The 27,605-nt window shown below is 55.2% G+C and overlaps 1 protein-coding gene across 1 annotated transcript in view; it reads right to left on the reverse strand.

Moving 5' to 3' along the window:
- The window catches only part of cacna1ba (calcium channel, voltage-dependent, N type, alpha 1B subunit, a), a 65,698-nt gene that overhangs the window by 1,799 nt on the left and 36,294 nt on the right, over positions 1-27,605 (reverse strand). Inside the window, exons 11-47 of the mRNA XM_051931453.1 lie at positions 23,713-23,922; positions 23,151-23,263; positions 22,920-23,032; positions 22,557-22,688; positions 22,290-22,362; positions 21,893-22,010; positions 21,625-21,692; positions 21,177-21,283; positions 20,399-20,461; positions 19,053-19,721; positions 18,755-18,951; positions 18,539-18,665; positions 18,070-18,199; positions 17,934-17,993; positions 17,741-17,847; positions 15,471-15,567; positions 14,476-14,636; positions 14,249-14,386; positions 13,973-14,174; positions 13,189-13,353; positions 12,944-13,054; positions 12,408-12,495; positions 12,148-12,149; positions 10,704-10,820; positions 10,561-10,626; positions 10,391-10,482; positions 10,091-10,241; positions 9,776-9,903; positions 8,542-8,638; positions 3,542-3,647; positions 2,582-2,689; positions 2,201-2,331; positions 2,009-2,118; positions 1,797-1,917; positions 1,607-1,717; positions 650-866; positions 193-425 (exon numbers count right to left, since the gene is read on the reverse strand). Coding sequence (XP_051787413.1) covers positions 193-425; positions 650-866; positions 1,607-1,717; positions 1,797-1,917; positions 2,009-2,118; positions 2,201-2,331; positions 2,582-2,689; positions 3,542-3,647; positions 8,542-8,638; positions 9,776-9,903; positions 10,091-10,241; positions 10,391-10,482; positions 10,561-10,626; positions 10,704-10,820; positions 12,148-12,149; positions 12,408-12,495; positions 12,944-13,054; positions 13,189-13,353; positions 13,973-14,174; positions 14,249-14,386; positions 14,476-14,636; positions 15,471-15,567; positions 17,741-17,847; positions 17,934-17,993; positions 18,070-18,199; positions 18,539-18,665; positions 18,755-18,951; positions 19,053-19,721; positions 20,399-20,461; positions 21,177-21,283; positions 21,625-21,692; positions 21,893-22,010; positions 22,290-22,362; positions 22,557-22,688; positions 22,920-23,032; positions 23,151-23,263; positions 23,713-23,922 — 5,039 coding nt within the window. The remainder of the gene's footprint in view (positions 1-192; positions 426-649; positions 867-1,606; positions 1,718-1,796; positions 1,918-2,008; positions 2,119-2,200; positions 2,332-2,581; positions 2,690-3,541; positions 3,648-8,541; positions 8,639-9,775; positions 9,904-10,090; positions 10,242-10,390; positions 10,483-10,560; positions 10,627-10,703; positions 10,821-12,147; positions 12,150-12,407; positions 12,496-12,943; positions 13,055-13,188; positions 13,354-13,972; positions 14,175-14,248; positions 14,387-14,475; positions 14,637-15,470; positions 15,568-17,740; positions 17,848-17,933; positions 17,994-18,069; positions 18,200-18,538; positions 18,666-18,754; positions 18,952-19,052; positions 19,722-20,398; positions 20,462-21,176; positions 21,284-21,624; positions 21,693-21,892; positions 22,011-22,289; positions 22,363-22,556; positions 22,689-22,919; positions 23,033-23,150; positions 23,264-23,712; positions 23,923-27,605) is intronic.

Raw genomic sequence — 27,605 nt, forward strand, 5'->3', positions numbered from 1 at the left:
TTCTCCAGCTCTACTGATGTCCTCCTGTCATCTACTAGACGTCACTGGAGCCGCCCACATACTGCATGTCACCTGTCAGCGTCTGTTCTTCCCTCCCATTGTCCCCCTGACACCCTCACCTGTGTCCTCTCCCATTGTCGTCCTGCTTGTCACCTGTCTGTCTCCCACTGTTCTCCTGCCCCCCCCCCTCACCTGTCTGTTCAGGTGTCCCTCGTGTCCGTCACTCGGAGACGCTGACCGGCTGGGGTTGTTGGACTTTGGCCTGGGGTGGTCCCGGCTGCTGTAGCGGTCACATGAGTAGTAGCGCTGCTTCTCCGACGAACACGAGTGGTGCTTCCTCTCGTGTGAGCGCCCCCTCTCGCGCCCCCTGTCTCGTGCCATCTGTCCACCCGGGACTGCTGAAGAACTGGGCTCACCTGGCGTACCTGAATTTGGGGGAGAAACGTTGAGACGTGGCAGGTGGCACCCATTGGGCTCAGTACCCACCAGCCCACCACCACCATGCGGGACACCCCCAGAGGCAATGGGGTCTGAGAGGGGCTCAGCTTAGGGTGGTCCCCAATGGGCCTCATTCCGTGGGGGGGTTGGTCCACAGAACAAAGAGGAGTCGGGAATGACTGAGGTGGGATCCCTGAAGATCCATGCTGACCTGCGTCCGTGCTGGCCTGGCGGGTTGGCGACTTCTCCATCGACTGCTGCTTCCTCTCTCGGTCCTTCCGGCGGTGGCATCGGTGGTGATGATGGTGATGGTGGGCGCGGTCAGGTGCCGCCCGCTGCAGGGAGTAGTCCTTCAGGCTGACCTCCTGCGGCCGCTGCGGACTCAGGGTGGACACGGACCTCTTCATGGGGCTGGAGTCCGGGATGGGCTGCAGTGGGCACAAGACAGGGGCGGGTGAGAGACGGGGTGGGGGCGGAGGTGCCCTTCTGACCGGGCGGGCTCTACTGCTGCTGGGCGCGCGAGTGGACGGACGACACACACACGGTACGTACGGCTAGGGGGCTCCCCGGCGCTCGTGGCCTGCTCTTCTGGGAACATTCACAGCCACACGGGACACATGGAAAGCAGCCATGGAGGACATCAGGTGGGCGATGGGACGGGGGGGGGGCAAGCGGGAGACAAGATGGGGGAGCAGAGCGAGACAAGACATGAAGGACATCGTTAGACAATGAACAAGATGAAGAAGCACCTGAGAAAACAGGACAGTGAGACAGACAAAGGGGGGACACACCACAGGTGGGCTTCACACCAGCTGGCAACTCCTACAGCCTGTCTGCCAGCTGGTCGTCTGGGGCTTGGGCCCAGCGTGCCACAGGCTGACCGTTTGGACGGACCACCCGAGCTGCTGGTCCTGCTCTGACCTCGAGCTGGCCGGTGGGCCACATGTGACAGGGTGGTCCGAGCCCCGCTACCCCTGCAACCCCCTTGGCTTGGACTTGGATGTCAGATGATCTGTCAAAATGCCTCGTCGGAGCGCCAGGCACATGTGGTGGGTGCCTTTGCCAAGCCGACCTCACCGACCGTTAGACGTGCCGAGGACCCCTAAAAGGAGCCGACTAGCAGAAGAGGGGCCGCTACCAACAGCGGTGCCCCCGGGGTGCAGCTCACCTGGCTCTCCGTGTTAAGGCGGGGCATCGAAGCGGCGCGGCCCTGGTTCTCCAGTACTGGCTGCTGGTGCCCACTAGAACCCGGCTCCATCTTCTTCATCTCCACGGACTCCTGCACAGTAAAAGGCACAGAGGGTCAGGCTCCGCCATGGCCCACCTTCTCCGTACGCCCTCCCGATACACTGGCGTACCTGGGCACTGGTGCCACCTGCCACTTCTTCTGAGCGCCCACGCTCTACTGGCTTCTTGGCGCTGCGACGTGCTGCCCCCTGCGTGCTGTCCGGGGCACCTGGAGGAGACTGTGGGCTGGGACTGAGAGAGAGAGACAGACAGACAGACAGAGGTGAGCCCACCACAAGGCCAGTAAACACCCGTTGGCGTGTGGCAGGACGACCGCACTCACATCGCACCACCATTGTTGAGGGGGACGGCTCCACCAGGCTTCAGGGTGGGGTCCTGGACTTGCATCAGAGCCAAGGGCAGCATTGGCTTGAAGAGGGCGCCGACCTTGCTCTGCAGGGCAACATTGGAGGAGCTCAGCACAGCAGCCCGCGTTACCAGGGCTGTCCACCAAGCTCAGAGAACGAGGTCCTACCTGCGAGAGTCCACCGGGGGGCGCCTGCTGCTGCTGCTGCTGTTGCTGCTGAACCCGCTTGCTCCGGTTCTGTTTGTAGTAATCAAAGATCATCAGGGCAGCGTACACCTTGCCCACCGTCAGCTCGTTCGCTATGAGGGCACAAAATAGTAACGTGAAGGACACCCGACATCGGGTCTGGAGGAGTGACAAGACACTGCGATGGGCCCGTCACCTGGGCACCCGCAGCTCAGAGGACGGGCTGATGATGGAGGCAGTGGGCATGTAAGATGAAGGCCACTACTGTGATGTAAGGGGACAGCGTGGACCCCCAACAGTCCAGCCAACATCAAGTCTAACGGAGGCAGGGTCAGGGAGATGGCACCCACCCGCTTTACTTACGTCTGTGAGGGGGCACAAGCAGGTCCAGCGTCTTCTGAGACAGGTTTGGCCAAACGTTGCTGATCTCCTTCCTGAGTTCGGCATCTGAACGCTGCTGGTTTGCTACTCCTGAGGAGAGATGGAGGGGTGGGCATCAGAGAGCAGACCGAGGCAAGGCGGGTGGGCACTGATGTGAAGAGACCCAGAGGGGGGCCGGTGGGCCATCACCAAGGAGCTAGGAACCGACGTGGTCCTGCCACCTGACCAAGACTGGACGGACCCCACCACAGTCTGCCAAGGAGCGCTGAAGTGGGCACTTGGGGGTCCATTCTGTCGTGTCCGTCTGTGTTTGACCTGGCGCTACATGAGGCAGATCTGGCACCCTCTGGAGGCAGACACTCGTCTTTGGCCCGTTTCTGCCAAGCAGGTGGGTTCGGGGGTCCGTGTGGCACTCTGCCACTTCCCCAAATGGCAGGCGCTGTGCCTTCAGCTCCTAGGTTGGTGGCCTGTAAGGTCCAAGCTGCTGGCCCCACAGATGGAGCAGGCAGGGTGGCACAGGGCTTAAGGCTTTGGACTTGCCAGTCTTAACGCTGCGACTGTCACCGTGTGACCCTGAGTGAGGCGCGTCACCTCCTGATGTCACTGATCACCCGGGATAAAGAGAGTCCAAAAAAAAGCAGGTGGCCAGCAGAGGGCAGTGTTACAGTGGGGGGCACCTGCTCCCTCGACTCCATCTTCACCTCGCCATCTCAACAGCAGGCGGTAAAGGGGCAGACATGGGTGCAGCTCGGCCTCACACAAAGGAGAAGAGGAGGAAGAGGAACTTCACAAGGAGGAAGAAGGAGAACATTGAAGGGCAAGAAAAAAACAAAAGACGGGACCAAAAGGAGGAAGGGTGGGATAAGGGGGGGGGGGGCAGAAAGCTGGAAATTGGCAGAGCCCCTTACAGCAAAGGGCAGGCAGGTGGCACTCTACAAATACCTGATGCCAGCTTGATCTCCAGGGCGGTGCGGATGAGAGCCGTCAGAGTGGACGTGAAGTGCACAGAGTTGTCCTCCGCTATGGGCATGTTCATCTTTACCAGGCGCTGAGGGAAGGAGCACAGGGAGAGTCAGAGGGCGCAGTGCTGGGAGCACCAAGTGCAGCAGGAAGCCTTGTGTGTGCCAACAACGCCAATCACCACAGCCTGGACGTGCCAAAAGGCCTGACGGCATGCCAACACATACTCTCTGCCTGGGGACATGGCGTCAGCCTAAAGGGCATAAGTGACAAAATCATCTGACCACCCCCCCTTTAGCCCACCCTTGTTCTTAAGCAGCATGGCAGTAGGGTGACAGGCCTGGCACACTTGGCCACCTCCACTGCCACAATGCGGCCTGCTGGTTGGCACACAAAAGCCTTCGACACGACCATGAAGGAGAGCAAAGGCCAAGGGGAGGGGACACGAAACGGCCTTAGTGATGCCAGGGAGTGCCAGGCTAAGACCGCTTCATGAGCAGATGGAGAAACGGAATCAGAGACCCACTGAGAGGGGCACTGAGACCTCGGGAGACAGGAAGAGAAAGAACACACAGAGCATGACAAGTCACAAGCAGGTGACGCCATCGGAGAGGAAGAGTCCGGCCTGGAGGCTCACCCGCCAATGGGGGTCTCGAGTCACGGCTGGGGGGTGGCGCTAAGAGCCTCGCTGAAATGGCTTTTAAAGAAGGTGTGCTGGGACTGTGAGGAAGAGGAGGAGCTGGGAATGGGACCCCCTGACCTCAGCGGAAGGCTGCGCTAGGGATGTGAACTCTTAGAGATCATTTGGACAATTAGGAGATGGGAATGCGATTAACGAGAGACGAGGACAACGTGGGAATTGTGGGAAAAAAACAACAGCAGGGGGGCCGTGACGAAGGGTCAAGAGGGGAACACGGAGCTGAGCTGTGAGGAGAGAAAACAGGAAATGCGCCGAGGGACCCCACTGAAGTCACATGGAACATTAGCAGCTGGGAATGTCATCGAACGGGGGGCTGGCGAGCGGGAAGACCCCTAACACTGGCAACGGATCAACAAGGACTTCCAAACTAAGAAGGTTCAACTAAATGGAGCCGAGAGAGGAGGACACGGGGGCACCTGCGTGTAATGCCACCCGTCACCCAGCTTAGGACGAAATCCCACCTGTCAGCTGGAGCCAGCGTCCGCAGATATCGGATAAGTGCCATCATTAACCCCTCCCCTGGCACGGCCCCCCACTCCTGAAAAACGGCCTCAATTACAGCAGTTCTGAAAATAAAAAATCAGGTTTGGACCCCAATGATCTCAGTGACCGTCGGCCCACCTCCAGTCTCCCCTCTTAAAATAAAGAGCCTCACTGAACAGACAATCCAGCGCTTGACCTCCGCTCCGCATGTGACACTGTGTGGCCTTGGGCACCAAGGGGGGGGGATGGATGGGGATTGGGCAGTTTGTGCGAGTCCCAGAGTGCAGTAGTGACACGGCCTCTGTGTTGGGGTCGCTCCTCATCTTTCTATTGGGCAGAATCTTCGGGCACCATGGCATCCAGTTTCAGTTTATCTGCCCACTACCCCTAACTCCGTTTGTCCCCCCAGATGTTCTCAAGTTATGGACGACTCCTAATCTTCTCCTCCAGCTAACCAGCCATAAAGCCGAGGAGACCCTCGTTGGCTCCAAATCTACGCTTGCTGAGGCTCACGGGGCTTCCATCTTCATCCCCGTGGGGTTCATTGCAGACAGCAGCCCCTCTTGTTCTGCCCACGTAACTAACCCTACTCCTCCGTCCTGCCAGTACTGGCCGATGCCCGAGTCGCCTGACATTATATTTTTGTGATGCCCCCAAAACACGTCTACAGCTCCTAAAAAGCCCCCTCTGACTGCCCCCCCCCACTCTCTCCCTGTCTACACACATTTAAAGATGTCCCTACAGCCACCATAATAAACCCCCTACTGTCACCTACAGTGTGGTGCTGAGGTGACACATGCTGCCCTCGGGTCCCAGTCGTGTGGTGGGTGTGGCCATCGGTGCACATGCCCCCCTCACATGTCCCCTCGGTCCCCTGCAGCTCCACTTGTCATAGCCCACACCAGACTCTGCTCTGAGGGACGCTGGCACCTCCCTGTCACACCCCTGCATCAGCCGGACCCCATACCACATGTCCTCAGACTGTGACCTCGCCACTGAACCCTTTTTGGCCTTTATTGGTATTTCGTTTGATTTTTTTACTCTGTGTAAGGTGACCTCGAGTGCTGAGAAAGGCGCCCTTTAAATGACATCAGTAGTCGCTTTTAGGATCACGAAGCCAGCAGCGCAACACCTGAAACCAACAAGCACAGGACACGGGCAGGGGGTCCTAACCATAGCTGGGGGTCCACTGGGCTTCCATTTCAGCCAACCTCATATTGGGCTTAGTGCTGGCAAAGGAGCCTTCAGCATGTTGAGAAGGAGCCGAGCAACTCCTCACTTGGTTTGTGGTGCCACCTAATCACCCACTCCAGAAGAAGAAGAAGACATTTTATTGAAAGGTACCCAAGGCACAGCAAACATCCAAATGACAAAAAGCCACATTGAAACGAGACGTCTAGAATTAAAAACAGAAAGTGAGCCCCAAGGGCCCTGCCACCCTAACAGCCCCATCACCCTAAGAGCCCTGCCACCCACCCTTCGCAGTCTGCATGACGGAGGGGAGTCTGAAGAGCAAAGTGAACAGGACGGAGCACAGGGGCAGATTAAAGACACCCATGAAGAGCTTCAGAAACTAAAAGGAGGAGTTTGGGTTGAATACCGATGGGCACGGGTGCCCGACACGGTTTTACAAGTGTAGGGGTGATGCGGCCTAAGGGGGTGACCACTCCAGCTGCTCAACAGGTTGTCACTTATTTAGCAGGGATACCAAAGAGCATGGCCTTGTAAGAGTCGAGTCGCCAGGTGACAAAAGCACCCGACAGTAACGGACGCAGCCTTGAAATGTGCTTGAGATGGAAAGCGGTAGCCTTAGTAGTGAGTGTTGTTAATCTGAAGGAGAGGGCAGCACCGCGACCGCCAGTCTGTGAAGACGACGCTGTTACTGTAACAAAGACGGGGATTTTAACAGAGGAGCTTATCAGGAATTTCATGTTCAGGAGCAACAAAGTCGAAGTGGGAGCGGGCGAGGGGGCACCGCCATCAATTTAATAACATGAAGGTCAGCACGTCAGTGGCACATCGGTGGGACTCAAAGGTCACCGGGCTCTGCATGTTACGACAGCTGCTTGTACTGCAAAGGGTGCTGCGCTGCGCTCTGCTTCACAGGTATTATAAAGTATGATGCCAGCCTGTCTTAATTAAATGGAATCCATGCTCAGGTATCACAGCGCTGGCACTGCCCACTTTGTTCACTTGGCTTCGTTTCCTTGCTGTTTTCTGCAGATCACATGTGCACAGACCGGTGGTACTCTTCATGGATTTGCCAGTCATTACTCAGCTCTGCTCTTCTCCGGTTTCGCTTTGGTGGCATTTTGTGCTGCCACCCAGGGCCAGTTAAAAGCATGGGCATGCTGGACAGCAGCTCAGGGGCCCCACAACCATAGGGGCCCTATGCTAATCTACGTATGTAGTGAGTGGCAGAGTGGTTGTGTAGGCAGGGGCCCCACTGCACTGCTTTGCCCCCCTTATAATGCTGTAAGGAGTGCCCTGCTAATGCCCACCACCTGATTAGAGTCTCATGCAGATGTCTTTTCTTATTTTTTTCTTCTCTTATAAAACACTGAACTAAAAAAACCCTGCATATGAAATTGGATGTAAGAATTTAACTGCAGTTGGCACGGAGGACAGGGATTACTGTATAGCGCCTTTCACACCCGTCTAGAGACACAGCGTGCTCCCACCTATCTGCCTATTAATCTGTGGTGGAGAGCCTTTCCAACCTGTGGCGCCTCTCTCACATTTCTATCTATCCATCGATACGATTTCATTAGGGTTAGGGCTGGGCATCCACCCACTTTTTGAGCTTACGCTCCCTTTAGCTGTCACTCGTCAACGAGATCCCGAGACACTCAAACTCCTCTCCTAAGGGCAGCTGTGCCCCCTCACTTGGAGAGAGCAAGCCCCTCTTTTCTGAGAGAGAAACATGAGCTCAGCCTTGGAGGTGCGGATCTTCATCCCAGCTGCCGCACACTTGGCAGCAGACCCCTCAAGTGTGTGCCAAAGGTCACAGTCAGATGTGGCAAAGGGGACTTCATCATCTGCTTAAAGCAACAGTGCGTTTAGAGGGGCTTTCCAGTTCACCTCTCTGTTTATGACTGCACTGGAGACTTTCACTGAGCTCTGCTGCTCCCGCGTCCTCTATAGCGCCTTTCACACACACCCCTCTGCTCTACACACATTATATTATATTAAATATACTCCATCTCTATGTATAGAGCGCCTTTCACACCCCCTCTATCTATCTAACTATCTTGTAGTTACATTCTGAGAATAAGGGTGTGGAAAGTGACAACTGAGTCTGTAAAGAGACCCCAAAGTGGGACATCTGAGGTCGAGGTGAGGAAGGAGCAGGATGCTGGGATTGTAACGTCTGCGGTTTGGGATTTCTGAACTGGGAAGACGTAGCTGTGGACTGTGAAGGCGTAATGACCCCACCAGACTCAGGACTAGGGTGGGCCGTCGGCCACGAGGACGGACTCTTCACTGCGCAGCATGGACACATCGGGGAATGCAGAGGTCACCAGGCATACAGCAGGCACAGGAGGACACAGAGCCACCAAAGGGACAAAGAAAGCCCAGCAAGGAGGACAGAATCTGGGGGACAGCAGCTGTGTATCTCTGGAAAACAGCCCCCCCCCCCCCATCCCGGGTCAATCACTTGCCACCGGGAGACCCCCACCACCTCCCCCCGCTGTTACAGACGTCATGGCACAGACAGCACAGCAGAAGACAGAAGCACCAGAGAGCACAGAAGCCACCGTGGTGGTGGAGAAATCGGCCACCAAGATTGTCCAGCTACCTTGTAGGCGACCCTCGCTGGACATTTCTTCCCAAGGCCTAAAGGTGGAGACATGTGCCTCAGCATCTCATACATATCGAGGTAAGTGATGCGCCCGCTTGGGAGAGATGGAAGGACCACAAAGATGGGCGCAGGTGGAGTCGGAAGGATGAGGGGATGAAGAGTGGGATTGGGGAAGGGTGAGTGACGGAGAGAGAGAAGAGAAATCCGTGTTAGTGAGATTTCCCAGAAGCAATGGGAATGGCGGACACACAAGTGAGCGGGAGTGGGGGGGGTGCAGGCCTGCTCGGGTTCAGATGCCTAGCTTCACATGCCAGAGGGAGGCATCTGGGGGCAATTGTGTGGAAGGCAGAAACAAAGACTTCTTCTTCCCAGACCCCCAAAAGCGGACCGAATGCCCACTTGCCGACCGATGCCCACGCTGCACAAAGACCCAGAAGGCTTTTTTTCTGCTTCGATGCAATTGCCCACAAGCCCGGCCGTGCCAGCCAGTACGTGGTCACTCATTCCAAGGCAGCTGAGGCTTTCAAACCTTATAGGCGACCCTGTTAGGGCACTTCTTTCCTAAGCCGAGGGGCGGCGAGATGACACGTAACAAATTGTACATGTCCTTATAATGAATGCGGCCGCTGAAAGAGAACACGGCGAGGAGTTAGAGGACATTCAGGGAGAGCGCCGGCCAGCAGCTGCTGACCCGTCCGTCCGTCCGTCCACAAGTGCAGCAGCTGCCGACCTCTCAACAGAAACAGAGAGAGAGAAGAACCCGACTGCAGCGGCCCACCCTGTACACCGAGGGGGTAAAGACCACCCCTCCTCAGCTGGGCCGGCAGACACCAGCAGACAAGAGTAGCAGAGCAGAGCCCCCTTAACTCAAAGATACCTACCACATGGGGGGCGGGGGGGCTAAGCACTTGGGCCCTGGAGGGTAACCTCACCTCTGAGCCGGCCCCCCACACGATCTCACTATTTTTATGAAAGGCACTATATAAAGCTAAGAAGCTGCTGACTACTCTTCAGAGAGAGGAGCGGGCAACTGCTGTGCCCATCACAGGTTTTCAGCACCAAGTGATCGACCGCAAGACAAGGAGGAAGAGGAGGAGGCAAACATCCAGCAATGAAGCATCCTCCAGCGGTCTTTAACAGCGAGACCCCGGGCCTAACCTGCAGAAGACATTACAAGAGCACAGCGGACAGACAAAGGCTCTGCCCCGGCCAGCGCAGAGTGGACACATACCAGGCTGCCGGGTCGTAGTCCGCCCACACCCGAATAAACTCGTCCAGATGGTGAGGTCCCAGGATCGACGAGTCTCGCGTCAGGTACTCAAAGTTGTCCATGATGACAGCGACAAAGAGATTCAGCATCTGGGGAGGGGGGGCAAGAGTACAAGAGACGGTGACCCAGTGCCCACTCCTGGCATGGAGAGAGACAGCCTGCCCAATGGCATCACAAGGCGCCATGGACTCGAGCACAGCCAAGTATCACAAATGCTCGGGATCCAGTGGCCATCTGTGCCCATCTGCATGCCCATCCATCACAGGGCTGTCTTACCAGGAAAGAGCAGAGGAAGATGAAGGAAACGAAGTAGAAATAAGCAAACTCGCTGCCACACTCTTTGCCATGAGAGCCCGAATTCCGGTCACACATGCGGTTGGCCAGACATGCCAGCATGATCTCATGCCACGCTTCACCTGTGGCGCTCCTGACAAAAGAGAATGGCACACGTGTCTATTGGCTTGTAGTCAGCCGACTGATCTTTACTCTACAGAGCAGGACCCTTTAGTGAACATCACCACCCAAATGGGCAGTGACTGGCATTAGGGTCTTCCTGGCGCTCCTCCACCCTCTCACCTGAACAGCAGCATCAGAGCCTGGAAAAATGTCTGGAAGTTGTTGTGCCTGTTGATGGCCGTCTCGTCGTTCAGCTCAATGTTGCCAAAGACCTGAAAACAAGGATGGGGGGCAAGTGAGTCCCTGATCCAAACCGTCGGGAAGTGCCAGCTGAGTGCCCCGTGCCTCACCTGCATTCCAATGATGGCGTATATGAAGAAGAGCATAGCAATGAGCAGGCAGACGTAGGGCAAGGCCTGTAAAAAAATAAAAAGACGCTGGGTCAGTCGGCCCGCCAGTCCCAGAGAAGGCGTCACCAGCTCGCCGAGCCCACCTTGAAAGACTGGACAAACGTCCACAGCAGAATACGGATTGTGTAGCCTTGCCGAAGAAGTTTAATGAGGCGAGCCGCCCGGAAGAGTCTCAGGAAGCTCAGGTTGATTAGTTTATTCTGTGGAGAGAAGAGCGGGCATTGGGGGACTTTGTAAGGAGGGTGCAAGAGATGACACATCGGGCAAAATGACCCCTTTAACTGCAACTCGGGCCCCTTCTTCATCCTGCCAGAAGCTGCCGCAAAGCCTGGCATATTGTAATCTGTTCACTTAGAACAATAAAAGGGGTCATTGTGCTCGACTTCTCACGACACCCCCCTAACTAAGGAGGGCGCAGGTTGAGAAGACCCCTTCACCTTCTGCACACTTTACTTTGTGCCCATCAATCTACACTCGATAACTCGTACTGACAAAGTGAAGAGCTGCTCAGAAACAGAAATTTGCAACCTGAAACCCCCCCCACCGACGCCCACCATCCATTCATTCAGTTCTTTGTAGAAGCCCCTCGGCGGCAATTCCAGCTTCTAAGTCTTCTGGGTGGTCTCTACAAGCTTTGCACACTTGGATTTGGGCAGATCCTCTCAAGCTCGATTAGACTGGGTGGGAAGCGCCTGTGAACTGCCATCTTCAGGTCACTCTATGGTCACTCTGGAGCTGGTTTACTCCTCTCAGTATTTGGCTGCACTCACTCCTGCCTCGATTCTGACCAGACTCCGGGTGCCCACAGCATGCCACTTCACCATACGGATGGCATTAGGTGGGTGATGAGCAGTTCCAGGTCCTTGCCTGACTTTCAGCTAGCAGTTCCGCTCAAAGAGTTTCGTTTTTGTCTCACCAGACCAGAACCTTCTCTCAGCTGGTACTCTCCGAGTGCCACCCGTCGAGCCCCTCTGTCATACCTGACTGTCCTCCTGCTCAGCGGAGAAGCCCTGAAGCTGTTAAAGTGACCGCTGGGCTCTTCTTGCCCGGTTACTTAATTTGCCTGGATGGCCAATTCTAAGATGTGTCCCGGTGGTTCCAAATGTCTTCTTGAGGCCAGTGTGCTCCTGGGGACCCTTGAAGCTGTACAGTTGGTTTGACCCCGTTGCCCTGAAATGCCGTGTAAGTTGTGGGACCCCCCATACCCAGGTGCCTTTCTAAACAATGTCCAGTCAGCTCATTTTGCCACAGGTGGTCTCCAGTTAAGTCCTAGAAAGATCTCAAGGGTAATAACAGCAGTGTGGGGTCTCAATACTTCTAGGAAGGCGATTTCCTAAATGTGCCAACCTCTCTGGCAACGTGCCTTCACTTTGTCATTATGGGGTACTAAGTGTGGCGTGATGGGATAACATGGAAAAATGTATGCAACTGAAATAAAGAGCGAAGACCCCAAAGCTGACCCAGGAGCGGCCACGGCACTCAGATGACAGTACACCAGTGCCACTGGGAGGGACGGCAGCCACTTACCGCTGTCTGTGTGGAAATGATGTCACCAGTCAAGTGGGCCACGGCATCCACATCAGCAGGGGACGGTTTTGATGGAATCGACCCAAACAGGGAAGAGCAAAGTGGGGAAAAAGAAAAAAACATCAGAGAGGGACACGGGGGACCCTAAGGGCCACTTCTTAGCCGCACTAGAACTTGGTCTACACAGTGGTGGCTGTCAAGCTGAAATCATGCCAGGAGGCTGCCACCGCCATGCTTCCTGGCACGACCCTCTGTGCTACTCACAATGATTTCGGTGACCACGATGTCCGTGATGCTTCCCAGCACCGTAACAAAGTCAAAGACATTCCAGGCATCCTTCAGGTAGTTCTGTTCAAAAGAAGACACCATGATAGGTGACACATTCACACTGTCACCGAGTAAAGCGGCCACCTTATCGGGACAGGCTTCCAACCTGTCCGTCACGGTGACGAGATGGCCACCGATGTGAATTTACTGCGGCGGCAGCACTGGCGCTCCTCTGGGCAGGCATGCATGACTGGACCGGCCAGCACTGCCAGTCAGTCTGCCCATTCATCCAACAGCCAGACAGGACAGCAGGCAGCGTGAAGCGAGCGAGTCCTGGGCATGTGCGCGCGTCTCCTTGGATTACATCTCCGTCTCTGCCACGAGTTCTGGGGCGAGAAATCCAAGGGACAAGCGCTGGCCGCCTGCCAGAGCGCTGTGCTGAAAACGACAGACTCAATTACCGATGTCACCGGCCCCTCGGGAAGGTGTGTGGTGACAAAGACGGCTGCTTCTAGAGAGCGCCACCTACCAGGACACCAAACGCGATGATCTTCAGGATACACTCCAGGGAGAAGAGAGCTGTGAAGACGATGTTCAGGTGCTTCAGCATGGACTCGTAGATTTCTGGAGCTCCGTGGAACTGGAAGGTTAAAAAGATGGAGAAACGACACAGAATCGTCATGCCGCCAGGGCACACTGCCACCAACCACCCAGCCCAGTTCACCAACTGTGTGCCATGTCCAATCAAAGGAGCGGGCACTGGATGTGCCATACCTTCATCATCAGCACGACGGTGTTGAGTGCGATCATCGTCATGATGAAGTACTCAAACGGGGGCGACACCACAAACTTCCACATCTTGTACTGGAAGGCTTGCTTGTTCTGAGGCATGAAGCGAGTCAGAGGCTTGGCGCCAATGGTGAAGTCGATGCAGGCTCGCTGCAAAACACAAAGGGGGCGATTAGAAAGATAACTTGGCATCCCCTCTGCCCACTCTGCTGGGACCCTCGCTTCATCAGCCCTCTTATCCCAGCCTGTCCTCGGCCCCTTTATAGCTTCGCCCACCCGCCTCCATGTCACTCAGACACCAGCACACATGATTGGCCCCGCCCATTCTACACTTGGCCACTCCCTCACGTGTTCCTTTACTTCCTGAAGTCTCTCAGCCCCTCCTGTCACACATTCTAGTGTCTGTCCCTTCACCTCTCAGTCCCCCTCCTGTCACCCATTCTTTACTGATTTCAGTAAAGACATATTAATATTCCTACCCTGCAGGCCCTAAAGACGATGATGACAATGATGGCCTTACCCTTTAAGCCAATCCCATCTCTCCAGGAGGATACCACAGTTAGACATTAGCTCCACCCACATCACACCAGTCTGGGTATTCGCTGTGTGGTGTTGCCAGCTAAGTGCCAGTCACCAGTCCCAATCTGGGTCATATTGTGGAGGGCAATAGGAGAACCCCCAGCACTCCGCAAACAGGGCAATACCCCCCCATCTAGACCAAGTCATACCCCTCTGTCCTGATATCATCGCCCCGAAGCCACCTTCCTACCTCGTTCTTCTCCAAGCTGCACTCCGACATCACTTTGTCTCCTTGCTCTTGAAAAGTGATGATGATCAGGGCCACAAAGATATTGACAAAGAAGAAGGGAAAGACCACAAAGTAGACCACATAGAAGATGGACATCTCCATGCGATAGCCGGGACTCGGACCCTGATCCTCATAGGTGGCGTCCACAGAGTGCTTCAAGACCCTGCACGTAGCACAAGAGACACAGAGTCACCTACGGCGCTTCTCGCCTGGCACACCCGATCACCCAATACTCACGTTGGCCAGCCCTCTCCAGTGGACACGGTGAAGAGGGTCAGCAGGGCCCACAGCACGTTGTCATAATGGAAATCGTACTTCCTCCACTCGCGGGGCTTCGCCTCCACGTTCCCCTTCTCATAATCCAGAAATTCACCCCTAAAAGACACAAAGGCGGAGAGCATCAGAAGGATGCAGCGCCAGCGCCCCAGGGGGGCTAAGACCCCACGCAAGCGAGGGAGGGCTACCTGCAGTCCTTCTCCAGCTCCTTGGACTCGTCCGTGCAGAAGAAAAAGCGGCCCTTGAAGAGCTGGACTGCGATGACAGCGAAGATGAACATGAAGAGCATGTAGACGATCAGGATGTTCAGGACGTTCTTGAGCGAGTTCACCACACAGTCGAAGACCGCCTGGGCACACAAGGGGCACATCGTCAGGGCGGGAACCGCAAGACACACACTCACGCGGTGGTCACAGCACACACACCCACACCACTATACACACACACGCTGGTCACAGCGCACACACACACACATGCACGCACGCACGCGCTGGTCACAGCACACACACACACCCCCACACACACACACTCACACACACGCTGGTCACAGCACACAGGTCACAGCACACGCACACACACACACACACTCACTGGTCACAGCACACACACACCCACACCCCCACCCCACACACACACCCACACCCCCCCCCCACACACACACCCACACCCCCACACACACACACGCAGGTCACAGCACACACACACACACACCCACACACACACACTCACACACACGCTGGTCACAGCACACTTACACACATACACACACTGGTGACAGCACACACACACACACACACAGGTCACAGTGCACGCACACACACACACACACACACTCACACACGCACACACACAGACACACATGCACGCACGCATGCGCTGGTCACAGCACACACACACACTCACACACGCACTGGTCACAGCACACACACACCCACACTCCCACCCCACACACACACCCACACCCCCACACACACACACGCAGGTCACAGCACACACACACACTCACACACACACACACACGCTGGTCACAGCACACTTACACACATACACACACTGGTGACAGCACACACACACACTGGTCACAGCACACACACACACCCCCCCCCCCCACCCCCACACACACACACACCCCCCACCCCACCCCCACCCCCACACACACTGGTCACAGCACAGCACGCCGCACCTTCAGCTTGGGGAGCCTCTTGATGGTCTTGAGGGGCCGCAGGACGCGGAGGACTCGCAGAGACTTGATGGTGTTGATGTCTTTGCCTTTGCTTCCTCTGCAAAGAAGAAGAACTGGTAAGCCAAGACTGACCCACTGGCCCACGTCCATGTTGAGTGTCCAGCAGCGGACAGGTGAGTGCCAAGTATCGTATGGCACAGTGGTTGGTGATGCCAGCCGGAGCCACAGCGGCCAAACATTGAACCAGCAAGCCTGACTGAGAGTGCAGGCCGGTGCGGGAGAGACATTGGGAAACGAGGCAGGGTTGGCAGCCGTCCATTGGCACTCAGGGCAAAGTTTGCCAGACACCGTGTGGCTCTCTGGGCCGTTACGCCCCATGCTGGTAAGCATGCACATGTAAGGGCTCCATCTTACATGGCACTGTTAATGCATGCAGAAGACCAGCTGAGACCTGTCAGCTGGGAGGCGACTGGGCCCGACCCTCAAAGGGCATGGCGGGTGCCCTCATTTACAGTGATGCTCTTCTTGATGTGTGTGGCAGTGCCAGCTCAGGTGCCAGTTCAAGCTGCCATACTCTTCACACTGATTAGCTTTTCTGACCTGATGGCTGCTGTGCTTCTGGTCCATCAATCAAGAACTGCCCAGTGCCACGGAATGGCACCAGGTGAGTGCCTGCCACTGGGCAGATGGTCTCCAATTGAAGAGCAATCATCATAAGAGCTCTACCAGAATCAAAAGTAAAGAGGACCAGAGACCTGGTGGGATGGTGTGGGGTGCCCACTGTGTGCGATATGCCTTAAGGGACTGGCACAGCCTGAGGGAGGTCATGAAAAAGGACGCTTATTACTGACTCCAGAAACGCCATCTGGGGTTCAACTCAAAATGGTGCTCTGGGCGGCACCACTCAAATGCACTCAGGTCCATTGCCACTGATGTGACCGGGCAAATCCCACCATGGTCAAGATCGAATGGAAGAGGAGAGGATTCACAAAGGGCACTCATACATTTAAGAAAGGAGAACTGGCATGAGCCATCTGGGCATCGTCTGCTCCAGAGAGGGAGTGTGGAGCCCAGACGCTGGTCAGCTGTGCCCGGGGACTGCAGAGACTCTGCTGCGTGCTGGATGGCAGACCCTGACGTGTGGTCAGAGCCCAAAGATGGACGGACAGGGACTGGAATGGCAGGACAAGTCATGCAGGCGCGCCATGCTTTTGCGCTCCCCGTTAGTGTGGCATGCACAGATGGCCGAGTGAAGGACACAGGAACACACGACTTTTGCAATGAGGACCCGGCCGCTGTTTCTCCTTCTTGCTCTCGACTGTGGATCTTTCTTTCCAGGGGAGCACGAAGGTGAGGCACTAAAGGGGGGGGGGGGGGGGACTGGAAAGGAAGGCGGTGGCAGTGCCACTCTGCAGGTGAAACAGCGTGGTGGTGGCCAGGGCAGATTGCAAAGGCAGAAAAGACGAGTGTCACAGGGTGATACCCCACCTGGTAACGCCTTGGTGCGATCTAGTGAGTGGAGGTAAGAAAAACAGACAAGTTACCTGTCACTGACATGTCAGATACAGGACCCCCAGCACCCCCCAGGATAGCTGAAGAGACGCCCACCCCACGGGCTCCATGTGGATGTCGTTCATGCAAGTCTCAGGTTCAGGCCCCAGAGCCACGTGGCTCCTTCTCAGCACACAGACAGACGGACGGACGGATGGACTGATGGATGGACAGTTAGACGGACGGATGGACAAAGTGCTTTTAGAAATGAGCCCCCCGAGTGAGAAAGACGCAGACAGACAAGCAGACGGGCAGTCGGATGAGCGTGAGATGCACAGACGGGCCACGCGCCCCAACAGTGGTGGCAGAGGGGCGCAGAGCCGGCGTGCATCAACATTCACAGAACAACAGAGACGATGATGCCAGTGCTTTACCCAATGAAGCTTCTGGAAAGATCCGGGCAAAAAAAAAAAAACAAAACAAACAAACAAATAAACAAACAAACAGAGCAAGAGGTCACGTGATTAGTCAAAGTGTCGTCCAGCACCAGGCCCCGCCTCCCCATGAAACAGATCCAGTGGCTATGGCACACCACCACTTGAACTCAGCTGTGCCCCCCTAGCAGTGCCATACGAGTCCACACATCCACCACCTCAGACCACCCCGCCCCACTCAACATCCCCTGCACTAGCACATCTAACCCTGGGGCAGCAGGACTGTGACCACGGTGACACCCCAGAATGCACTTGTTGGACTGAATGGGCCACTGCATCACTTACGAAAAGGCAAAGGCGACCAGAGCACCGCTGACCACGATGAAGTCCAGAATGTTCCACAGGTCACGGAAATACGACCCCGGGTGGAGCAGCAAACCCAAATCGATCATCTGGAAAGGTGGAGACATGCAGCAGATGAGAGGCCATTACGCTGGCCAAACAGCACCACCCCCCCCCCCGGACCACCGCCACTGACCTTAATGACCATCTCAAAGGTGAACACGCCAGTGAAGATGTAGTCCAGGTACTTAAGGACCTGCCGAGACAACCACGAAGATCAACGGAGGGACAGAGTGGCAGAGGGCCGTCTCGAGAGGTCCCGGGACACTTACGTTGTTCCTGGGTGTGTCCGCCTGCACAGGGTCTTCTGCAGCCAGGGCGATGCTGCTCATCGCGATGACCACCAGGATGCACATCTCAAAGTAGCGCAAATTGACGACATAGTGGCACAGCCTTCGAACCCTGGGAGAAAACAAGGACACCCATGGAGTGACGGAGCGGGGCCCTGGGACATCGAAGACGCACACGGAGGGACACGTGAACGGAATTACACGGAAACACACAGACACGCAAATGTAGACACACGTCAAAACACACACGCACACACTCGTGCACGCGTAGACATGATGACGTCCTCCCCCCCCACACACACACACACGCACACACATAGACACACACATAGACTCAAGTGGACACACACTCACAGAAGGACACTCCCTCAACACGCCTCCCGCACGAGGCCTCACTGCGCACACATTTCAGTTTGTACCCAAATTCCACAGATTGGTGCCCCCTACTCACGGGTTGGTGGGGCTGAACACAAACATGGAGCTGTAGGGCAGGATGTGCCGCGGCCCCTTGCTGCTCAGGTCTTCCAGGTTCTTCTTCTCTTCCGTGGGCGCCGGAGCCGAGAAGTCGACGCTGTTAACTGAAACAGAAGCAGGCTGTGATTGGACGGCGGCGGACGGATGCTTTGTGAGGCTCCCCCACCCCGTAGTGCCCCCCAATGGTACTGACTAGCAATGACAGTGGTCTCCCCTGGCGGAGCAGTGACGGTGACCGGAATGGCGATACTGTTGGTGGTGCCCGCCATGCCCGTCATGTTACTCTGGTTGTCCGAGTCCTCGGGCTTCTCGTCCACTGGCTCCAGACCCCCTAACTGCTGCAGTGCCGTGCCCTCCTGGGTGACGCTCTCTGGCTTGGCTTGCCTCTCTCTGGTAAGAGTGGAAAAAGAAAAAAGAAAAGAAAGACAGAAAGAAAGGAGTCAGGTGGACAGTGGCGTGGAGTGTGCCAATTGCTGCCAAGGCCCCCTTACTTTGCCCGGCGCTCTCCGTCCTTGTCACAGTTGTCCTCGTAGGTGGACAGAGCCTTGCTGCGGTGCTTGTGCCTCTTCTCAGGCCGCTCTCCGTTTTCACCCGAACGGTTATGCCTGGTGCGCTTCTCGCTCTTGGCCGCCCCATTATTCAGGGTGCCGTTGCCCTCCTTGACGTGGCGGTGAGAGCGGTGGCGCCGATGCTCCTTCTCGCCGCCTTCCTCCGGTGCCCCCTGGTGATGGTGCCTCTTGCCTCCTTCTCGACTTCTGCTGCGCTCCCCTTTGCCCTCGTGCTCTTTGCTCCTGCCATGGTGCGACCGGTGCTTGCCATTGGCGTTGTCGGGTGCCAGCGGATCTCCGCTCTTGTCTCGGTGGTGGTGGTGCTTGCGGGGGGCGGGTTGCTGGCCGTCTGGCGGAGGCGGAAGGTCGGCTGGCTGAGCGTCGTCGTCGATGCTGTTGTGCGATTCGTCGCGGGGCTCCACCACCAGCGGGCGGTCCAGATGCGTTTTCATGTCGGGTCGGATGTGCAGCATGGAGGAGAGGCGCAGACGCTCCTCCGGCTCCAGCTCGCTGTATAGCGCCTCACAGCTGGCACGCAGGTTCTGCTGTCGGATCTTGGAGGTCCGCTGCTCCCACACAGACATCATCTTCATGGACTTGTGCTGCTCCTTTCTGAAAAAAGGAAGGACGCGTGTCAGCATCAACAGGGCCTGGCAGTGACGGAAGAGTAGGCAGTGCCACCGTTGCCATTGGATGGAGATGCCCATGTGACCCTGACAGTACAACTCCGCTCCCCAGAATGAAGTGAAATGGGTGGACCCTTCAGCAGCCAGGCCCCCAGAAGCAGAAGAGTAAAGAAGAAAAGCAAAACACATGACAGCCATCCAGATACGTGGCAAGTCATTTGGGCAAAGCTGGCTTAAGGAAGGTCTGGCTGGGTGGTACGGATTGAATCCGGAGAAATGAGCGTGTGGTCACAAGTCAGGCAGCTCTATGCGGCTCGAGGGAAGAAGAGTCAGTGAAGAGATGGAGAAGTCAAAGGCAGAGAGGGTCAGTCGGTCCGTCCGTCCGTCCAGCAACCAGGTCACGGGGGGCAGAAGCACAGGCAGCCAACACTAGCGGCGAGCTGTGAAGCGACATGAGAGCCAGTCTGACGTGGCACTGACCCCGTGGACCACTGGCGTAAGTAAGCGGGACAGCTGGTGACCAGGCTAACAGACACGGACACACAAGCACAGTCATCGTGGGGAGACACAGAGATGAGCTGATGTTCACAGACGATGCCTGCCACACAGAGGGCACTGCACATGGCATGAGGATGACTTAGTAAAATAACAGATCCAACTCACGGTGATTTAACGCTGGAGATTGACGAACTGCGAGAAACAGCACCTCGAGTTTGCTTTACAAAACTGCACATGCAAAAAAAAAAAGAATGAGACAAAAAAAAAAAAAAAAACAAAATCTGGGTAGAGATCAAACAGATGGCAGCGCCAGCAAATGGTCCTGAGCCTCCCAGCGGGCACCTCCCAGCAGCCAAACTGCTAAAGAAAAACTAGTGAGATAAGAGACAGTGACAAGTTGACACAGAATAACAACGAGCAGCCAGCAGAGGGCACTGTCCTGCAACTGCATGTGGGGACAGGCAGAGGAAGAGGAGGAGGAGGAGGAAGACAATTGCAAAACAGAGCAAGCGATCGAGGAAGACTGGGAGGAAAAGGGTGAGAGAATGCTGCCCACAGGGGGTGCTTTCCTCGGAAGCCTTGGACTTGTTGTCCCACCAGGTGTGCAGCGGCCGGATCTCGAAAGCCAAGGCAGGCCACTCCATGCCAGCCTTGGTCAAAGACAGTGACGCCTTTGAGTGCCGACCAGTGTCCTGCTCTCCTTGTTGCCTTTCTGAAGCTCCTCAAAGGGCCTGGGATGGGGTGGGGTGGGTGGGGGTTGCCACACCTGAGGAGGAAACTGGGGCAGGACCAACAAATGGAACAAGGCCATCAGGCTGGACTTAAGATCCCAGCCACAGACAACAGAAGAAGACAATGCCACACAGAAAAAGAAAACATGACATCCTGACCAGCGAGACATGGGGGAAGAACAGGCATGGCAGCAGGGGGCACTCTGACTTACGCCGCGATGGAGATGTTCGCTGCCGACAGAGGGCTCACATCAGCCACCTCTTTGGCCTTTTGAATGGCAAGTTTTTGACTGGTCGCCTCTTCAAGTTCTTCTTCATCCTTAACAGGAGAAACATGAAATGTGAGTAGAGGAGAGGGCAGGGCACCCACTACCAGTCACCCGGCGGGCAAAGCCAGCAATGACCCCAGCAAATGGAGAGGGGTGCCCGGGATGTTACAGTACCCACCCACGGCCACAGGGGCAAGAATGAGCAACCTCCGCCTTTCACAAGTTACAGTGCCGACCACCAAAGGCGACAGACAAGGACTGAAGGAGTGAAATGAGGATGGATGGACACAGGTGGACATGGACGAAGCGACAAAGCAGAGGGGCGTAGGGCAGCCGAGACATGCCAGAGTGGGCAGAATAAATGGGCCAGCCTCAGGCCGATCCTTCCTACCTTTGTCAGCTCCTGAGCATTTGCCAGGTTGTCTACAGCGATGGCCAAGAAGACGTTGAGGAGAGTATCTGTTCAGACGGCAGCTGAGGAAACTGGACGAACAATGTGACATCCCCGTTCCAACCACGGCAGACCGGCGTGGCACTTCCTGCTCAGCATGACCCCTTAATTCCCATGTGGAACTAAGCTCTGCCTTGGCAGGATTCTGCAGTGCCACAATGTCTCCAAATGCTGTGCCAAATGGCCACCGCGTCTTCTCAAAGGATACAGTTCCCAAACAGAGTCAGGACAATGAAGTAGATGGACGAGAGCATTCCTCGCTGGACGCCACCCTGGGATTCAATCCCATGATACATCACTGCATTCCAGTCCTCGCCAGTCAGGATCTTCATAAAGAGAGGGAGACAAGTGGGCCAGTTAGAGCAAAATTCATACAAGCTGTGGCATGGCTGAGCTCCACCTGGCATGGTGCTGAACCTCAAAACAAGAGCTGGCAACTGACCCCACCTTTCACCTCACCAAGACTGCGGCCCCCAAAAGGTGCAGAGATCACCTCAGTGAGTCCGTAGCTGGAGTAGCAGGATGCCCACCCTAAGACTGACTGCATTCCCTGTCGTGCCCCCCTTCCAGTTCCCCTCGGCTGGGCACATCACGCACACTCTTACCTGGAACACAGTCAGAATGGCGGCTGGGAACGTGTCAAAGTTGGTCGTTGGCGTTTCATCTGCAAAGTTGAACCTGGAGAGGGCAGAAAAGGATCAATGAGACGTGCGGCCATTGGAGTCCACTCTGGGGGTCCACTTGTATTACAGTCTGTATGCTAGACGTCTATCTGCAGAGGGTACGATCCTCCTACACGTGGTGGACAAGGCAAACCCTGTCAAAGGGGGGACCGAATCTGAGCGGCCATCACGTGGCCTTACGACACTCACTGTCCTCCGAAGAGCTGCATCCCCAGGAGGGCAAAGACTACGATGAAGAGGAAGAGCAGGAAGAGGAGGCTGATGATGGACTTCATGGAATTGAGCAGTGACACAACCAGGTTCCTCAGAGAATTCCAGTATCTGGGAACAAGAGATAAGAAACATAGCATTACACGTCACACACACTGGCTGTTTATCGCAGGGTGACCGTGTGCCAGTCAGTGCCCAGGCACAGGTCACAGTGTCATGTGCAATTCCAGAATATCTGTGTGAAACGCAAGGGGACCCCAGCTCTCACCCCAGGCGGCGCTCATTACCTGCTGCCACGACAGGCCCTCTGCCCCAGCATGCCAGTCTTGGGGTCCTACTTACTTGGTCACTTTAAATATCCTGAGCAATCGCAGTGCTCTGAGGACGCTGATTCCAAAAGAGGCTCCCGGCTTCACCACCGCCCAGATGACCTCGAAAATGCTGCCCACGATGACCTGGGGGTCACAAAGAAAAGGGACAGACGGACTGAAGCGCTGCAAGTCCCAGCCAATCCCACCCAGGCAGGCAGGCTGCGCAGGAGTTCCAGGGTGGCACTGGGGCTTCTGTACTTACACCAAAGTCAAAGCAGTTAAACGAGGAGTGGAAGTAGTTCCTAGGACCGAGGCCGTACATTTTCAGTGCCATCTCGCTAAGGAAGAGGCCCAGGAAGACAAACTCAGCGAAATCTAGCAAAGGGAAAAGCATGGCAGGTGAGGACTGGCATGAAAATGTCAAAGAGGAAACCTGGGACAGAAGGTGGGCACCCGTCTGGCACTCACTGGGCTTTTTGCCATACGCTTGTGCATATAGCGCCACCAACAAAGCACTTGACATTAGAATGTGCCAACGGAGGGTGATCTGGCGCTGCCTTGTGGAGAATGGGCACAGACAGCGGCTGGTAATGAAGGAGGGGAGGGCACTCCTGTCACACAATGGCACCCCTACAGTCACACACACAGCAATGGGGAGTCCCACTGGCCCCTCATTTATCTGGCACTAACTCTAGCGAGCAGCAGCTTGACCTCATCTTCATCTCTTGAACCAGTGATGGGCACCTCCTTAAAGGGACCACTGAGGGAGCCCTCTGCTCAGACTACACGCAGACATGCACAACTACAAGCACAATGGCACCTACAGAGGGCATCCGAGAGCCACTGCGGCTGGTCGTAGTGAACGATGGCCACGCAGAGGGTGTTGAGCGCCACCAGGCAGAGCACAATCCAGTAGAAACTTTGCGCCTTGACCATACGCCGAATGCAGAAGCGCAGTCGCTTCTCCTTGCGCCGAAAGTATGAGGAGCTGTCGTTCTTCCCACTCTTCAGACTGGCACGAGCAAAGGGGGAGCCTGCAAGAACACAAAGATAATTACAATGAGCCTGGCAAACTCCACCGACATGGCAGGAGAGCACTGAGAAGGTGAGGTCTGTACCACCTCTGTAGGGCATCAAAGCCAGCTTGGAAAAAACAAAGGGCCTGCAGACATACATAGGAATGTACAGTGCCAGGGCAAGAGTGGCACACAAACAGGGCAAACAAAGAGACCGTTAAAAAACCTGACAGAAACACAAGCTAAATACGTGATGGAGGAGAACAGGCAGGCGGCAGGCAGGCAGAGGGTGAGAATCCAAAGGAGTGGCACCACCAGTCTGCAGCACTTGGGAGTGCCCTTTTGTATGTGGGTACCTCTTGGCTTGAAGATTTGGAACATGCGAGAAAATGTCCACAGCACACTGCTGGCTGCCAACTGTTGTGCCAACCCTCGACTTGACCGTACACGTCATGCCAGTCAAGGGCTCCCTGGTGAGTTTTAAGATGGCTGACAGACATCGGGTTTGTTTGCCCTTTAAGGGGGTATCAGGAAGCTGAGCTCGGCGAGCGGACGAAATGAAAGATGAAATCAAAGCCAAGCCAGAGCCAGAATTAGAAGTTCCACGTCTCTCCTAAAGAACACAAAACGGTCTCGAGCACAATGGGCACCACAGCGCCATACAGTGGCCCACGTGTAAGGGGCCTGCGGGCAGCAGTGCAGATGAGCGACTGGCCTGGCGTGTTTGATGAGCAGCTTATGAAAGGCGACCTTTTCGTGTTTATTTCGCCATCTTGTCTGCTCCTCCCTTTCCGTTTCCATTCCTTGTCTTTTGTCTTTTTGTCTTCAGCACGTTACGTTCTCTCAGCCGCTCGTCTGGAGGCTCCTTTGTTTTCCATTGTAGTAAACAATGACACCTTACAGTTCTAAAAAGTGCCAGCACACCCGGGCACGAGCACCAAGACGGAGCCACGGAGAGAGGCCGAGATCGAGCGTCCGGACCACCCTTGTTGAGTATAAAGTGGTGGTCATCGCTGTTGGGATTGGTGACCATTGTGGCATAAGCAGAGTGACCTTCCCGCCACCCATTACCCAGCAGTGACCCTGGTCCACCCATGGAACTAATCCTGCCAGCAGGACACAGAATCCAATTGATTGAATGATAGCACAGGACGCGTGGGACCCTCAAAGGGAGACCACCAGTCGACAGCCCCACTTCAGGTCCCACATGATATTTGGGTTTCTTGACTGAGGGTTCCAGTATCTGAGGTGAGGGCCACGTACGATATGGGGGGCTTAGTTTATAACCATAAGGCACAGGAAAGACGACATTCACGTGGATTATGAACACTCCGTGAGCATTCAGACAAGGGACGAACTGCAGCTTGACAGGCCGGACCACCAGACTCAGGACAGTAACTTCAAGTCTTCACCTTCACACCACAGAAAAATTAAACTGACATTTAACACTTATTCTGTTTTTTCAGTGCTATAAAATGTGCCCCCTTGGGGTGCCCACCTACCACCCCGCTATGGCTGTTAAACACGATGACACCCACATTCACGTGTCCCCAAGGCCCATAAAAGGCTTCCTTACACGACTCACAAGCCTCAGCAGCACATTTTGATAAACTGAAGACCACCACCAATACCTCAAGATGCATGACAATAAGAAATCAAACTAACAGGGCCAGACCTTCAGAAACTCCGTCTGGGGGGCACCCCACTGGCGCTGGCGGCCTACAGATTCAGAGACCCCAAAGAGATGGTGAAAAGCAGCCGCCTTAATATTCTCATCCCCAGGTCTGAATTATTCAACTAAGAGAAAACAAAGCAAAGCCCCTCTTTCCTGCCTGGCATTTATTCATTTTACGGTCAGTGAATCTCAGAAATGGCACCTCTGTACCCTGCAGCTGCTGTAAGCTGGTGGAAGGCTTACCCGATATGTGGGCACGGAAGAGAAAGTGCTTGGCAGGGCAGGCAGACGAATCGTCGAAAGAAAAGAGAAACGGTGGGTGAAAAATCGATCGTCACATGTGCAAATGAGGTATTTCCTAAATAAGTCGGCTGCCCGTGAGAGTCCACCATTGACCCGTGGATGGTGGACCACTTAAATTGTCTCCACAATTTCGACATCACACAATCACGACCGGTGCCACTGACAGGGACATAAAATGGCACCACGGTGACAAAACGTAACCTGAAACAGTGCAAGAAACTGGGCATCACAAGCCGGCCAACATGCCTGTCTGCTCTGCCAGGCTCAGTGTCCCCACACGTTGTCCCCACACACCTCAAGCTCAAGTCCTACTCGACTGTGCGGACAGCGGCGATGGTCACTCAGAACTCTTCATCAAATATTGAGAATGGCTGGCAAGCCACTGAACTTTCTTTAGTGCAGTAACCTGCTGCTGTGCCCACATGCCATCCTCTTCTAGACATTCGGGACACCAAAGCCCAACATGGCACACCAATGGTCAGCGTATGGGGGCTTCAGGTGAGGACAGCACATTCAGTTCTTGGGACGCTGGCCGGGACGAATGGTGCAAGTCCAGGGGTATCCCAACTAAGAGCTGAGGAGGTGGTGGGCACTTTGCAGAGTATGAGGGACTGATGGGACTCAGAAGGTGAGCGGCTGATTGTCTTACGGTTGGTTAACTGCGTGAAGCGTCTTGACAGAGAGAACCCCAGACCCCCCAGTGGCATCGCCTGACAGACAAGCCAGACCATTAGCCAGATTTTCCCTGATAGAAGTTTTCCGCTGCCTTATTTTGAAGGCCGTCTTCCCTCGGGTGAACTGCGCCACTTAAAAGGGGGCCTGCCTGCTGGGGGGTCGTCCTAGGGATTGGTTTGCTGTTTTATTTTATTTGCTGAACGCTTTAGAAAAATCAGAGAATCTCCTCGGGAATGCTGGAGATGGAGAAGGCGCCGGCAGATGGAGCGGGTGGGACAATTCTTGTGGTCCTGAACTGAGGAGGAGGAGGAGGAGGAGGAGGAAGGAATTCACCAGCTGATGGACTCGTCGTCCAGTGGTCAGTTTAAGGGGCACAGCAAACACAGTCAGTGACCCCAGAGCCAATATGCCCCCCTACCCGCCATGTTGAGCAATGTGTATCGTATTCTTAGTTTGTTGAAAGCATGTTTCTATTATACTGTAATAAATATAAAAGTTTAATATGTCACAGTGTATTATATATTTTATATTTTATAAATCCACTCACATGTACAGCTGACACAAGGCCAGGCTTAGCACACGGGGGCTCATCCAGCATTAGAAGACCAGATGGGGACAACACGAAATGGGCAGAGTCAGCATGACATTGGACCCTCTGGGCCTTGTTTGGAATGGCAGGATTCACCTAAGTGGGGGTCCGCACATGGAGAAAGGGCATAAAACCTTGGAACATTGCCCGGCCCACCTTTGAAGACGATGGACAAATGGGAGATAACGTCTGGGTTTTTGTCATGCGGAGTGATTTGTTACTAAGGGAGGGGTCTCGCCTTTTAATATCATATCTATATTGTTTCAAGTTATGTAACACGCCACAATTACAAAAGAACTCGTTCCAACACGGCGCTGGCGCCCCCTGCTGTAACACATACTGCTGTTCTTTCAGCTGTCCAGTTCAAAGAGGACGCTACTGTCATTGTATCTTCTATATAAGCTGGCAGGAACACAAATGATGGATTATGAGCCGCAGGCAAAACCCTCTGCGGTAGTC

Source organism: Erpetoichthys calabaricus, chromosome 9 (genome assembly GCF_900747795.2).
Source record: "Erpetoichthys calabaricus chromosome 9, fErpCal1.3, whole genome shotgun sequence".
Taxonomy (NCBI): domain Eukaryota; kingdom Metazoa; phylum Chordata; class Cladistia; order Polypteriformes; family Polypteridae; genus Erpetoichthys; species Erpetoichthys calabaricus.